The 12870-nt window shown below is 46.0% G+C and overlaps 1 protein-coding gene across 10 annotated transcripts in view; it reads left to right on the top strand.

Moving 5' to 3' along the window:
* Positions 1-7424, top strand: part of NRF1 (nuclear respiratory factor 1) — a 135290-nt gene extending 127866 nt beyond the window's left edge. For 9 of the 10 annotated variants that reach the window (XM_055307260.1, XM_055307267.1, XM_055307265.1 and 6 more), the window contains one exon: positions 6277-7424. In XM_055307260.1, coding sequence (XP_055163235.1) covers positions 6277-6440 — 164 coding nt within the window. In that variant the 3' untranslated portion in view covers positions 6441-7424. The remainder of the gene's footprint in view (positions 1-6276) is intronic. The other variant, XM_055307266.1, reaches the window with a different exon arrangement.
* The last annotated feature ends 5446 nt before the right edge of the window (positions 7425-12870 follow it).

The raw sequence follows: 12870 nt of genomic DNA, 5'->3' as shown, positions 1-12870 counted from the left end.
CCCACATTGGGCTCCCTGCATGGAGCCTGCTTCTCCCTCTGCCTGTGTCTCTGCCTCTCTCTCTTGCTATGTCTCTCATGCATAAATAAAAGTCTTTAAAAAAAAAAAAAAAGAGGGCTTTGAAAATGCTATACAAATGCCAAGAGACTTACTGCTAGGATTGAACAGGATCTCTCAGAAAAATAAGAGAACTTCCAACCTTTAAAGTAGAATGTGAGGGGCTTCCTGTTGCTTAATCAATCGAAATGACCCAGAATACAAACTGAGATTAACATACACTTTCTAGATTAGGGCTAATCAGGGCTGGCTGAGCAGATGCAGGGACAATCCCAGCCTGATTACTGTACCTCAGCGTTTAATCATCTCTCTTCCAAGGGCAGCCACAGACTTAGTGCGCTGGTTTGCAGGCCTCTGGGCCCTCCCCCGCCCCTCCATGGACAGGAGGGCTGCTGGGTCAGAGCTGCTGAGACGATTTAATCTAATCCCGTGCTGAAATGGCTGTGTGTGTGTGTGTGTGTGTGTGTGTGTGTGTGTGAGAGAGAGAGAGAGAGAGAGAGAGAGAGAGAGAGAGAGATTCTGAAACTCTCAAATCCCCACGGTAGGATGGTAATGTGGTGATTTAAGGTGGAGGTAGATTGAAACCACATGCAGAAAATGACGGCATTGGGATTTTGAGGCATTTGGAGTTATGAAATGGCTGTGTATGTGGAATTTTGCCCTCCGAAAAGCATTTCAGAGATGCAGTTGCTGTCACCATTCACTCTCGAGACAGCTTTGTGTTGGAGTCACTTCATCACCCAGTTGTGGAAGCCAAATTTATTCGTTCCCTGATCGTGAGGTGAAATAAGATGAAATCTTTAAAAGTGGTTTTCTTTGGATGAGTCCTGAACAGAGTAGTTTTTATGTGAGTATTGTCTGGATGGGGAGCTCCCACTCTAAAATGCCTCATCACCCTAAGACGGTGCCATTTCAGTCACCCTGTCTCCAGGAGGGACACCTGTGCAACCTCAGAAGGCAGGTTTCATCCGTGAGTACAGAAATCTTTTTGAGTCCCCACTGATTGCTGAGGACTCAAAGATGGACACTCCATCCCTCCCTGGAGGAATTGATAGTCCTCCCAAAGACATGCAAACAGTGATGGTGGACATAACCACTGCCTCCATGGAGGCCAGTGCAAAGTGCTTGTGACCTCCAGAGAAGAGGGGCTAGGGCCAGGGAGGAGAGACTGCAGCTGACAGTGGAAGGAAGAATAGGAGGCCATTCAAGGCACAAGTCCAGGCCCATCATTGCAGGCAGAAGTCATGGTTGAATGCAGGTCATGGAGACTCAGTCAAGTTCACCAGATCAGAGTGTAAAACAGGTGGGGGTTCGTGGTCACTAGGCTAAACTGAACAACGTGGGATGAAATGAAGGGTTTAAATCCTGCAAGGTTTGGACCTAATATCCCTGGGCCACTGAAGAATTGTAGAAGGCAACAAGATCAGTTTGCATTCAGAGGATTGTTCTGGTTATAGCAGTGGCAGCCAATATATATTTCTGCAATTTGCCCCTTCCTCCATTTTACCCTGGAGCAAATCTCCCACAATACTAAAACTTTTAACAACAGTGTTGGTGTGGGTCCACATAATAGGGAAATGAAAACATACCATAAACCAGAGATGTAACTATGACAATTCCTTCAGTCTCCACCCACACCCGTCCCCTGCCCCCTGTCTCAGGGTGATTGTTCACAGTGAGGAAGTTTCTCTGCTCACAGTGGTCCCTGTTTTTATAAAGTATGCAACTTGTTCCCTTAGTTTGGAGCTTTGGGAACTGAATCAAGCTCAGAAGCAAAAGTAAAGAAGTGAGACTGATCTTTGCTTCTAGTTTTAGTTGCTCTGTGCCAGCACGTGGCTTCTTTGCAAGATGACATAGGTGCCCTAGTTTTGCCAGTGGGCAAAACAAAAAACACAAAAAGTGTGTTACTTTGTTAATTTTACTTCGTCCCTTGTGACCAGTAGAGAGGACGAAAGTGATGATAATCATGAATACACTGGGGTGATGGAAGCAGTCGTATGGTCTTCATATATACTCGGGAGTCTAGAGGCCAGGGAGTAGGGGCCCAGCTGCACATTGCCAAGGCCAGTAATAGACTCCTGTGGCCTCCTGCTCTTCTGGCACATCTTGTACCTCACACTGTGGGAAACAGAACATGAACTAGAGCCAAGCCTGGCCTTGAAGTAACCCTCTGTCAGACAGGAAGGCCTATCCACACGCATTTTTACCGGCCATGCCAGTGCTAAGAATCTAGCAGAGGCAACTCTCAGCATTGATGGGGGTTGGAATATGGCCAGCTTCCAAGAGGACGTCCAACTGAACCCAGTTTTTTGTTTTAATTTCATGTCCATTATATTTGTTTTTGAATTTCATTTTTGTTTTATTTATTTGCCAGTTTTTAGAGGGGAAGGAGTGGGGAGTATGGAACTTCCCAGTAGTGAACAGTGTGAGCAAAGGCCCAGAGGAAGGCATGTGACCACTGTGTTGGGAGATGAGAGGAGCCAGGGTGGTGTCCTGAGCACAATACCTGTGGTGAGGGAGGGAGGTGAGACTACAGAGCTAGACCAGAGAAGAGCATAAGATGTCTTGAATACAACATCAAACAGGAACTTTTATATATATATATAGGCTTTGAGAACTTCTTTAACGTGGAATTTGAAAAGTTTGAGATGGAGGATTTGATATGATATAGAAAGATCTCGGGATCCCTGGGTGGTGCAGCGGTTTAGCGCCTGCCTTTGGCCCAGGGCGCGATCCTGGAGACCCGGGATCGAGTCCCACGTCAGGCTCCCGGTGTATGGAGCCTGCGTCTCCCTCTGCCTGTGTCTCTGCCTCTCTCTCTCTCACTGTGTGCCTATCATAAATAAATAAAAACAAAAACAAAAAAAATCTCTCAGGTGGCAGGGAGGAGTGAGCTGAAAGAGGCTTGGTTAGAGACATTTAAGAGCCATATGCAAAGTCTAGATGAGGGAAATGGAACCCAGGTGCCCAAAACACCTTTTTTTTTTTTTTTAATTAGTTATTTTAGGTGCCTGGCTGGCTCAGTTGGTTAAATGTCTGCCTTCGGCTCAGGTCATGATCCCAGTATCCTGGGATCAAGCCCCACACTGGGCTCCCTGCTTGATGGGAAGCCTGCTTCTCTCTCTCCCTCTGCCTGCCGCTCCCCCTGCTTGTGCTGTCAAATGAATAAATAAAATCATTTTTAAAAAATAATAAACAAAATTTTTATTTTCAACAAAATGATATATGGTTTTAAATGTCAAAAAGGACTAAAAGGACTTATTTAAAAAAGACTATACCCTAGAGGCAGCACTTCATGCTCTTTCTGGTGTATATCTTTACTGCTCTAAAAGTCTTAAGTCATTATTTCTTGAGCTGAAGCAGTTTTGCAATTTCTTCATAACCCACATTGTATGTTTATATTATTATAGCTACATTAAAACTGTTCATTCCAGGGGCACCTGGGTGGCTCAGTGGGTTAAACATCTGTTTTCAGCTCAGGTCATGAAGCTGAGACCCTGGGATCATGCTCTTTGTCGAGCTCCCTGCGCAGCAAGAAGTCTGCTTCTCTCTCCCTCTCCCTGTGTACACTCTCTCTCTCAAATAAATAAAATCTTTAGGGATCCCTGGGTGGCGCAGCGGTTTGGCGCCTGCCTTTGGCCCAGGGCGCGATCCTGGAGACCCGGGATCGAATCCCACATCGGGCTCCCAGTGCATGGAGCCTGCTTCTCCCTCTGCCTATGTCTCTGCCTCTCTCTCTCTCTCTCTCTCTCTGTGACTATCATAAATAAATTAAAAAAAAAATCTTTAAAAAAAAAAAAAAAAAACCTGTCCACTCCTAAGGTAAGTATATTACCATGGTTACTACTTGCTTTTTCCCTTCTTTTTTTTTTGGTAGTAATGACCAGTTCTGCCCATTTGTGGAAAACCCCTCAGTACCCATGCCCGTGTTGTCCTGCCAGTCTTTCCTCTCTGTGCTCTCAGACCTGCTGCCCAGCTCTGGCTCAGGGCCCCTCAGCCTGCCCCACAGCTCTTCATAATGTGTTCTCTGTCCCCTTGATCCCATGGGCACTTTTTAGTTTTCTCTCTCGTTGCTGTGGAGCACATCCTTCAGAACTTCGTGAGAAAGCATGCATGGGTAGCCAACTTTTCGACCCCTTACAGTTCTGAAGACGCCTTTCTTCTGCCTTCACACTCAGTTGATAGGGTTATCATTTAATGGGCCAGAAACAGTTCTAGCCGGAAAGTGCTTTCTCTCAGACACATGAAGGCATTTGTTCCTTCATCTCCTAGCTTCCAGGCTTGCTTTTGGGAAGTCCCACAATATTCTGATTCCCAGTTCTTTGTATATGACTTTTCTTTCTTTCTGGAAGCTTTCAGGATTATTGCTTTATCCCCGGTGTTCTAAAATTTTGCAAAGATGTGCATTAGTACCTCAATCTTTTGTTATCTTGTCTGCTGGGCATCTAATCGGCCTTTTCAATGTGAAACTCGTATTTTTCAGTTCTAGAAATTTATTTACAATGTGTCTGATAATTTCCTACCTTCTGGTTTTTTGTTTTTTTTTTTTTCAACTGTCTCTGGAATTCCATCTTATCAGAGGCTGGACCCCTTCAGTTTCATATTTTCTCTCCTTTCCATCTTTTAATCTTTTCTACTCTCTGAGAAGTTTCCTTGACTTTATCTTCTGCTTTCTTTGGAAAATATTTCATCTCTTAGATTTTTTTTATTTTATAACTTTTTCTCATATTTCTTTATAAGAAAAGCATCCGATTTTTATGATATAAATATCTTCTCTAAGAAAAATAAATAAATAAATATCTTCTCTGAGAATATTTGAGTTTGGAGGCTTTGCTTTCTTCTCTCCCCCCATTGTCTGCAACCTTGTATTCCTGAAGAGTGAGAGCGAGTTGTCAGGGAGTGTGCAGGGCAGAGTAGATGGTCTGTAGGCCCCAGGGTAAGTGCCAGCACAGCAGGCCAGAGTTTACAGTGTCTTCCACGTATCCCTGTGGTCATTCCCTGGCCTCTTCAGGTCACCTTCTCAATAGAGCTCAATGGAGTTCTTCAGTAGGACAACTTCAGATGTCCTGTCAATAAAGGTCAGGGTGTCTGGGTGTTGGGATGGGTGAGAGCTGCTGGTCCAGGAAATTCCTTTTTACCAATTCCTGTTTTCTTTCATCTCTTTCTACAGTAGTGAGGCCTATATATCCTGCGCCCTCTGTGAACACAGGACTTGCTGCTTTTAGTTCTCTGATAAGTCAGAACCACTTTACATTTGCTTTTCATTTTCCATAGCAAATTGACACCCCTCACTTATATCCTTCCCCTGCACCTCATTATAATTTTAGTTTCAAGAGGAAGAGGAGCTTCCTCTTATGCATTTCTTCTATCTCATTTAACTGGAAATCCTTTTTTTATTTTTTCTTTAACATGTCATATAAAGCTATCAACTTTTCTTTCTTAGGAAGGACTGCCCTTTTCTGAGATGATGTGCTTCCTCCTTTCTTTGTGCTAAACCACCCTTTCTTTTTTTTTTTTTTTTTAAACCACCCTTTCTACTCTGAAAGTGATATTAGGAGACAGTTGGGTCTTTTTATTTTAAGTTGACCCCAAAATGTATTTTTAAATTGTACTGGTCTGTAGATCTAAAATCAAGAAAACAATACCCTAGCCTTTTTTTTTTTTTTTTGAGAGTTGGGGGAGGAGAGGAAGAATCTTAAGCAGGCTCCATAGTCACCTGACCTGAGGCTCGATCTCAGAACTCTGAGATCATGACCTGAGCCAAATTCAAGAGTTGGACATTTAACTGACCAGGCCACCCAGGAGCTGAGAGAAACTTGAGCATAGGCAGGCAGACAATTGAAGTCAGTAGCAGAACATCAAAGAAGATTAATGGCAGCCTTCTCCAGTGGGAAGAGGCAGTCAGAAGGGTTGAGCTGGGGAGGAGGGTTCACACCTGACCAGCCTTCCTTCCTAAAATTAGAGGTAGGCAGGCTCATCTTCTGGCAAGTTGGGGAGGCCCTGCCCTGGGGCACGTTTCCATGGTTTCTTGAAAGTTTCTTTCCTGAAGGTCTGTTTTAAAGAATGAAACTAGGTGAGAAGAGGGATGTATTTGTGCCTGGACAGTCAGTGTGCGATTACACGAGGCTGACAGTGGCATCCTGAAGGGCTGGGGCTGGGCACCCTGTCCAGCCGGCATCTGGGAAGCTGAGTCCAACGGTGTCCCCTTTGTCTCTGCAGGACTGGTCCAGATCCCTGTGAGCATGTACCAGACTGTGGTGACCAGCCTCGCCCAGGGCAACGGGCCCGTGCAGGTGGCCATGGCTCCTGTGACCACCCGGATATCGGACAGCACAGTTACCATGGACGGCCAGGCTGTGGAGGTGGTGACGTTGGAACAGTGACATGCAGCCATACCACCGCATTGTTTTCTAGTCTACTTCAAAATTTTTTACACGTTTGCAGAGGTGCAATCAAATGGAATTAAGTCTCTCGACTTTGGAAGAAAAGTTTTGTTAACCTTTTTTTTAAAAAGGAAGAAAGGCAGTGGGTTTTGGAATTGCATTTTTTAAAGCACCACTCTTGATTTTCTGGGATTGGTGGAATAAGATACCATGTTGTCAATTTCACTGTCCCGAAAAAGCCAAATTATGGCAGGACTTCTTTCTGCAGAAACATGTGTGTATACTTACGTGTGTGTATGTGTGAGTGTGAATATATGTATATGTGTACATATGGATATACACATTTACATATATATAAAGTATATATATATGTATGTATGTATGTGTGTATATATATATATATATATATATATATGAAACCCGCATGGAATTATCTGTATGAAATCAAGGTGAGCTGTGGAAAAAAAATAATTCACCCAGTTTAGTGGGTGTAGGGTACGTGGCCAGACACAGTCACCCGGTTTTTGTTCATACCAGGGTCATGCGTTGAGCTACTGACAAACTCAGGCGGAGGTGACCATGCCCTTCACCAAAGCTGCCTCCCAGTGGCCACCCAGAGCTCTCCCTGCTGGACTCACCTGAGGAAGGAGGTTCCAGAATGGGGCAGGGTCCAGAAGTTGTGTTTGCAAGGTCCAAGGGCCTCGCGGTCTGGCAGCTGAGAGCTCCTCGGGCTAGCCCAGGTGCTGACCTTGCCATAGGCAGGTGAATGTCCTTAAAGCCCCCTGCAGGAACAAGAGGGTTTTCCTCAGCCTCCCAATCTCTTCCCCTTCCCAGGAAGCCTTCTTGATCTCACGACTTTTAAGAAGTTGCTTTGGTTTTAAGGTCAGTCCTGAATTGGTCATGTATATGAACTGAAGGTAACAGAAGTATTAAGGGTTTGAGGAGCACGTGCGTGTTAAGTGTGCTTGTGGGCGTGTGCTTGGAGGGGAGAGAGTGGGAGGGGGAGGGGAGGGGCGGGAAGGGGAAAGGAAGGAGGGAGAGAAAGATCTTCAAAGACCAGGGCACACCAATGGGAGCAATTTTTTTCCTTTCCAGTAACTTTCTGTAGCTTCACAGAGGAGACTGGAACTGACAGGACCGCCTGGCTTGAGGAAGGTTGCTCTTCATCCTGCGGGGGGCTTTGGAAGAGAAAGGGACCTGGGTGTTTCCGGCACCCCTGGAGCAGACCCTGTTTCAGAAGGGACACAGCAGTCTTCCCAGGTTGCAGCCTGGTGCGCCAGGCCCCACGGCTTCCTCCTCACGGGCGTTGACTGGTCTGGGTGTTCTCTGTGAAATCCTGTGATTTCTCAGCTGCAAGCCCTGAGTCTCCAGTGGCTAAATTCACCTGACTTCTCGACAGGCCAAATCTCTGCTCCTTGAGTACAGGGACAACTCTTCCTCCCTCCTCCCGGGCCCCCACGTGTGATAGTGTATTTAATGTGTTTTTTTTTTTTATGCGACATTAAAAGATACTTCACGTCTTGCTCAGCCTTTGAGAAAAGTTTCAAATTCTTGTATTTGCTTGTTTTATATAAAACTATCTAATGTTCTTTGTATGTTTTTTTCTGTACGTAATGGGGGGGAGGGAAATTTACATATAAACAGTCCTAGTTCTACAACTTGTTATTTTTTTAATTATTATTTTTTATCGTCATTGTGAAGCTGTTCAGGGGCTTTAAAGTCCGTGTTCCTTTGTGGTGAAATAACCTCCTAATAGTTTGAGAAGTTGCCAAGAAGAAGAAGAGAAGCAAAACCCAAGTAGCAGAGCATGGATTCTGTGTTGTTTTCCATTCTGTCTATTACTGCCTCATTCAATAAATAGTTTAAAATGTGGCAACAGGAAGTGGAACTGTTCATCTCTATAGGAGCACTTGGCCCCTTGGAACTCTTTTGGGGTGGCTTGTTCTGCTTTGTGAAAGGTGCTCGTCCTCAAGCTTGGTGGTCTTTGAATGGCACTCCGTGATGCTCTGGAACCCAGTGAGGATAGTGAGCGGAAGGACTGGGTCAGGGCCTCCTGGCCAGCACCCGCCTCCAGAGCAGTTCCATTGAATTAGTTTTATAAACTGTCCTGGCAGTGCAGGGGCAGGTGAGGGGCTGGAATTTAATTTGAAAATTTCTAAAGATGGTTTGAAAACTCTACTCTGGAGTTCTTTCTTCAGGTGTTGCATTCCACGTTAAAAATCAGGATGGTGATGGTGCCTGCCCATCAGGGTTCCTTCCATGTGAATATTGTTCGATACTGCAGTGGATTATCCTTGACACAGAGGCCTCAAGCCAGTAACTGTTTCCTTAAGACCTCGCTTCTTGGCTCATTGCTTTCATGTGGCAGCTGCCATCTTTCCAGCTGCATGCCCTGTCACAGCCCTGGCTGTGGGCCCTTCATAACGCCCCCCCATAACCTTGCACCTCCGTGTTTGTGCCCACTCTGTGCCTTGGCCTAGAATGATTCCCTCACTACCTTCTTTGTTATTGGATGCTTCCTGGGTCAGTTTCCTGGTGATAATGATTAAAATAGTGGAATAAAGAAGACCAGAGGGAGGGTGGCTCAGCGGTTTAGCACCTGCCTTTGGGCCAGGGCGCAATCCTGGAGACCCGGGATTGAGTCCCATGTCGGGCTTCCGGTGCATGGAGCCTACTTCTCCCTCTGCCTGTGTCTCTACCTCTGTGTCTATGATGAATAAATAAAATCTTTAAAAAAAAAAAAAAAAAAGACCAGAGGGGTTTTCCTTGATGACTGACAGTGGCTCAATAAAGCTAGTGCCAGCTCTCCCCCTTCTTGAACAAATAGCATACTCTTGCCTATTTTCACTAGAGGGTGAATGGAAAAAGAGGACTGATTACAGCCATATCAACTGAACATCACTGCTATTGGCCACCTAGGAGCATCTGGGTTATCTGGAGTACTTCCTTATGGGGCCAGCCTCTCTCTGGGGGTGACTTACTATACAGTATATTCTCTTGGCCTGGCATGCCCCAGGTGCTGCCTTTTGAGCAAGCATGTTGAAAACTTTCTTTGGTGGGGCTCATGGAGACTTGCTTCTGTTACTGCCCGAGTCAGCAGCAGCAGCTGCTGCAGGGACCAGGTAGGTAAAATCGCCAAGTGCAGTGGAAGTAGCCCGGGTGGGAGAAGAAGGGAAGCATAGGGGCAGACAGGGTAGAGAGAATCTTCTAAAGAGAGCAGCCTCTCCTGAGTGTCCACAGATTACCAGCAAGTAGGAGGAATATGGGCCCTAGAGCCCCATCTCCGTAACTTTTCAGAGAAGATGGAGAGTTCAGATTTGTGAACATATCTCCTGATTTCAACAACAAATCAAAAATCCTAAAAAACAAAAACAAAACAAAAAAACTCCTTTACATACCCTGCAGGGGCTAAAAAAAAAAAAAAAAACACACACACACATCTGTATACCAGATCTGGCTCATACATCAGTTTTGATTAACTTGGTGTGCTAGCCTGCCATGTGTCAGATGCATACAGCCCGGCAGGTGCCCATGGGCAGCAAGATGAGACATTCGTATGAGCAGATCATTGCAGCCCAGGGTGATAAGGTGCCATCTGGATGGAGGGCTGTAGCAGAATGAGTTCTGTTATCTCCTTTTATCTCCTTAAGGATCCTCTGCGTTAAGTAGTTTATCATCCAGGCCGCAGACGAAGATCCGGTGCTCAACTGAGACTGGGCCAGGAATTCTTGGCTCTGAGTCCTACATTTGAGAAGTTACTGGCGATGCTGGTGACCGCTGGAGTTGTCTAAACTCAGATGAGTGAGCTGAGGAGAACCAGAAGGGCAGGGAAGAGAAGGGCTGCCCACCCTAAAAGCTCAGGCTGCCAGTGTGCCGTGGGCCTCATGCAGACCCAAGCCGGGTCATCGCAGCCACTTTGTGCATGGGAAAGGGCCTACTCGCCTTCCTCCCTCCCTGCAGCTCGTCCCCACTCCTCCACAATGGTCCGCAGCCTCAGCTCGGAGTGTGGCTAGGTTGTACCCAACACTGTGGGTCCCTTTGGTGTCAGCACACAACTGAAGCTTAATTAGTTGGAGCAGAGGCTACATGGGGGGAGGGAGAAGAGCCCGCATTTCCCCGTCCCACCCCCCTCAGTGGGCTCTGGTCAGGTCCTCAGGCCAGCGCAGCCTGTGGCAGCAGCAGGGCGCATACTCAGATGCCAGAGCCAAGGACACCGTCCGTGCACTCCCACCTTAACCTCTGCTAGTTGCTCCAGGTTGGCAGCTCTCAGAGAAGATCCACTCGGCGCCGTGGAGGCAGCACGGAGGGAGAGCTATGACTTACGGATTCTGGAATAGCAGGACAGGGTGGGTTTTCCCACTGCCATCCCAGTCCCCAACTCACTCTGATTTTGAGGTTCTCTTTCCCGAAAACCACTAGGCGGTTAGCAAACATTAATTGACTGCTGGTGTCTTGGGAGTGTATTTCTACAAAGACAGGGCGGGAGGGGAAAAGAACAGGGATAATGCCCATGTGCAGAGGGAGAGCCAGGCTTAACCCAGGGCGACCTCGGGAGGCAAGGACAAGCCTGTGTCCCAAGCCCGTGTCTCCAGCCCCATCCAGGGGCTTTCCTAGTTTCTGTTGAGAACTACGACTTGTCTACAATGAAGAGTATTTATATGGTATCAAAATAGTTCCAACCTATATAGCCCTTACAACGTGGCTTGTTTTGTTTTCGAGATTTACATATAGATTATCTTAATCTTTACAAAGCACTGTTGTTATCCCCACTTTACAGATGAGCAAGCAGACACAAAGAGGTTAAAGTCGCTTATTTAATATTTGGGAGAAAAGCCTAGGAACTATCTCCCCAAATTTAACGCACTTGAAATTAAAATTGTTGGTGCAGAGCAGCCGGGTGGCTCAGCGGTTTAGCGCCGCCTTCGGCCCAGGGCATGAGCCTGGAGACCCAGGATCGAGTCCCACGTCGGGCTCCCTGCGTGGAGCCTGCTTCTCCCTCTGCCTGTGTCTCTGCCTCTCTCTGTGTGTCTCTCATGAATAAATAAATGAAATCTTTAAAATAAATAAATAAATAATAAAAATAATAAAATTGTTGATGTAACTTAAATTAGTTGGGTCTCAACTCCAATTTCTTCTGAATTTATCCTTCAAATAAATACTAGTGTTAGAACTAGCAGTAATTAGGGGCGCCTGGGTGGCTCAGACGGTTAAGTGTCTGCCTTTGGCTCAGGTCATGATCCCAGGGTCCTGGGATTGGGTCCTACATCAGGGCTCCCCCTCTGGTGTGCTCACTCTCTCTCACTTGTTCTTTCTTTCCCTGTCAAGTAAGTAAAATCTTAAAAAAAAAAAAAAAAAAAAAAAAAAAAAAAACTAGCAGTAATTAAAAACTGCTCTGCACAAGACACTATGCAAAACGCTGTCCACCTTTATTTCTAACCTTCTCCACAACCCTATATGGAGGTTAGATTCCAGTTTATAGGTGCAGGAACTGAAACTTGGCAACTTCACAAGGTAAATGTGCAACTAGCAAATGGAGGGCTGGGGTCAAACTGATAATGTCTGTCTCTAGAAGTTCTGTTCTTTGTGCCAACCATTCAGAGGGCTGGTGTTGAAATACAAGCTGTACATCTGGATTCTCATCTTTAAAGAAATCTCCAGGGCAGCCCGGGTGGCTCAGCGGTTTAGCACAGCCTTTGGCCCGGGGCCGGATCCTAGAGTCCCAGGATCGAGTCCCACGTCGGGCTCCCAGTGCATGGCGCCTGCTTCTCCCTCTGCCTGTGTCTCTGCCTCTCTCTCCTCTCTGTGTATTCTCATGAATAAATAAATAAAATCTTTTTAAAAAATAAATCTCCAGGTGAGTCCTGAGCTTAGCCCACGGGCAGCCTCAGCCATCAGGTTTTTCTGACTGTGCCCTCGCTGTCGTGGGGAGTCGGCCACACACAAGCCGCCCCCCCAGCAGCAGGGCCTTTTTATCAGGCACACATACAGGGACTGGAATAGAGCAGACACTTAAAACATCTATCTCATCAGATGAGTGACCTTAGTTTCCAGTGGTTCCTTAATTAAAAAGTTCAACGAACCCAAAACATCCATTCCCACACTTTATTACTCAAAAATTTTCTGCAAAAGCCAGTGTTAACATTGTTAAATAATTTGATGTGAAAATAATGTTGGTGTTATTCCCAAGAAAAATCTGGCCCTGTGAGATCCTACCAAGGATGAAGGGTAGTGAAGATGCTGGGGCCTGGACATATTGGACATAAGTAGTTACATTATGTTGTCTTCATTAAAAGCCCTACAGCCTCAACACTGCAGAGATCAGTTGATGTTATAACCCAAGAAGCTCCGGGCAAGGAGGCCAAGTCAAACTTTGGCAAAGTAGTTGGATTGTGAAGTCGTCAGTTGGACCTAAGTCCCATACAGTCTTCGG

The sequence above is a fragment of the Nyctereutes procyonoides genome, unplaced genomic scaffold (genome assembly GCF_905146905.1).
Source record: "Nyctereutes procyonoides isolate TBG_1078 unplaced genomic scaffold, NYPRO_anot_genome, whole genome shotgun sequence".
NCBI lineage: Eukaryota > Metazoa > Chordata > Mammalia > Carnivora > Canidae > Nyctereutes > Nyctereutes procyonoides.
The sequence above is the reverse complement of the archived record's forward strand: the minus strand, read 5'-3'. Positions and strand labels throughout refer to the sequence as shown.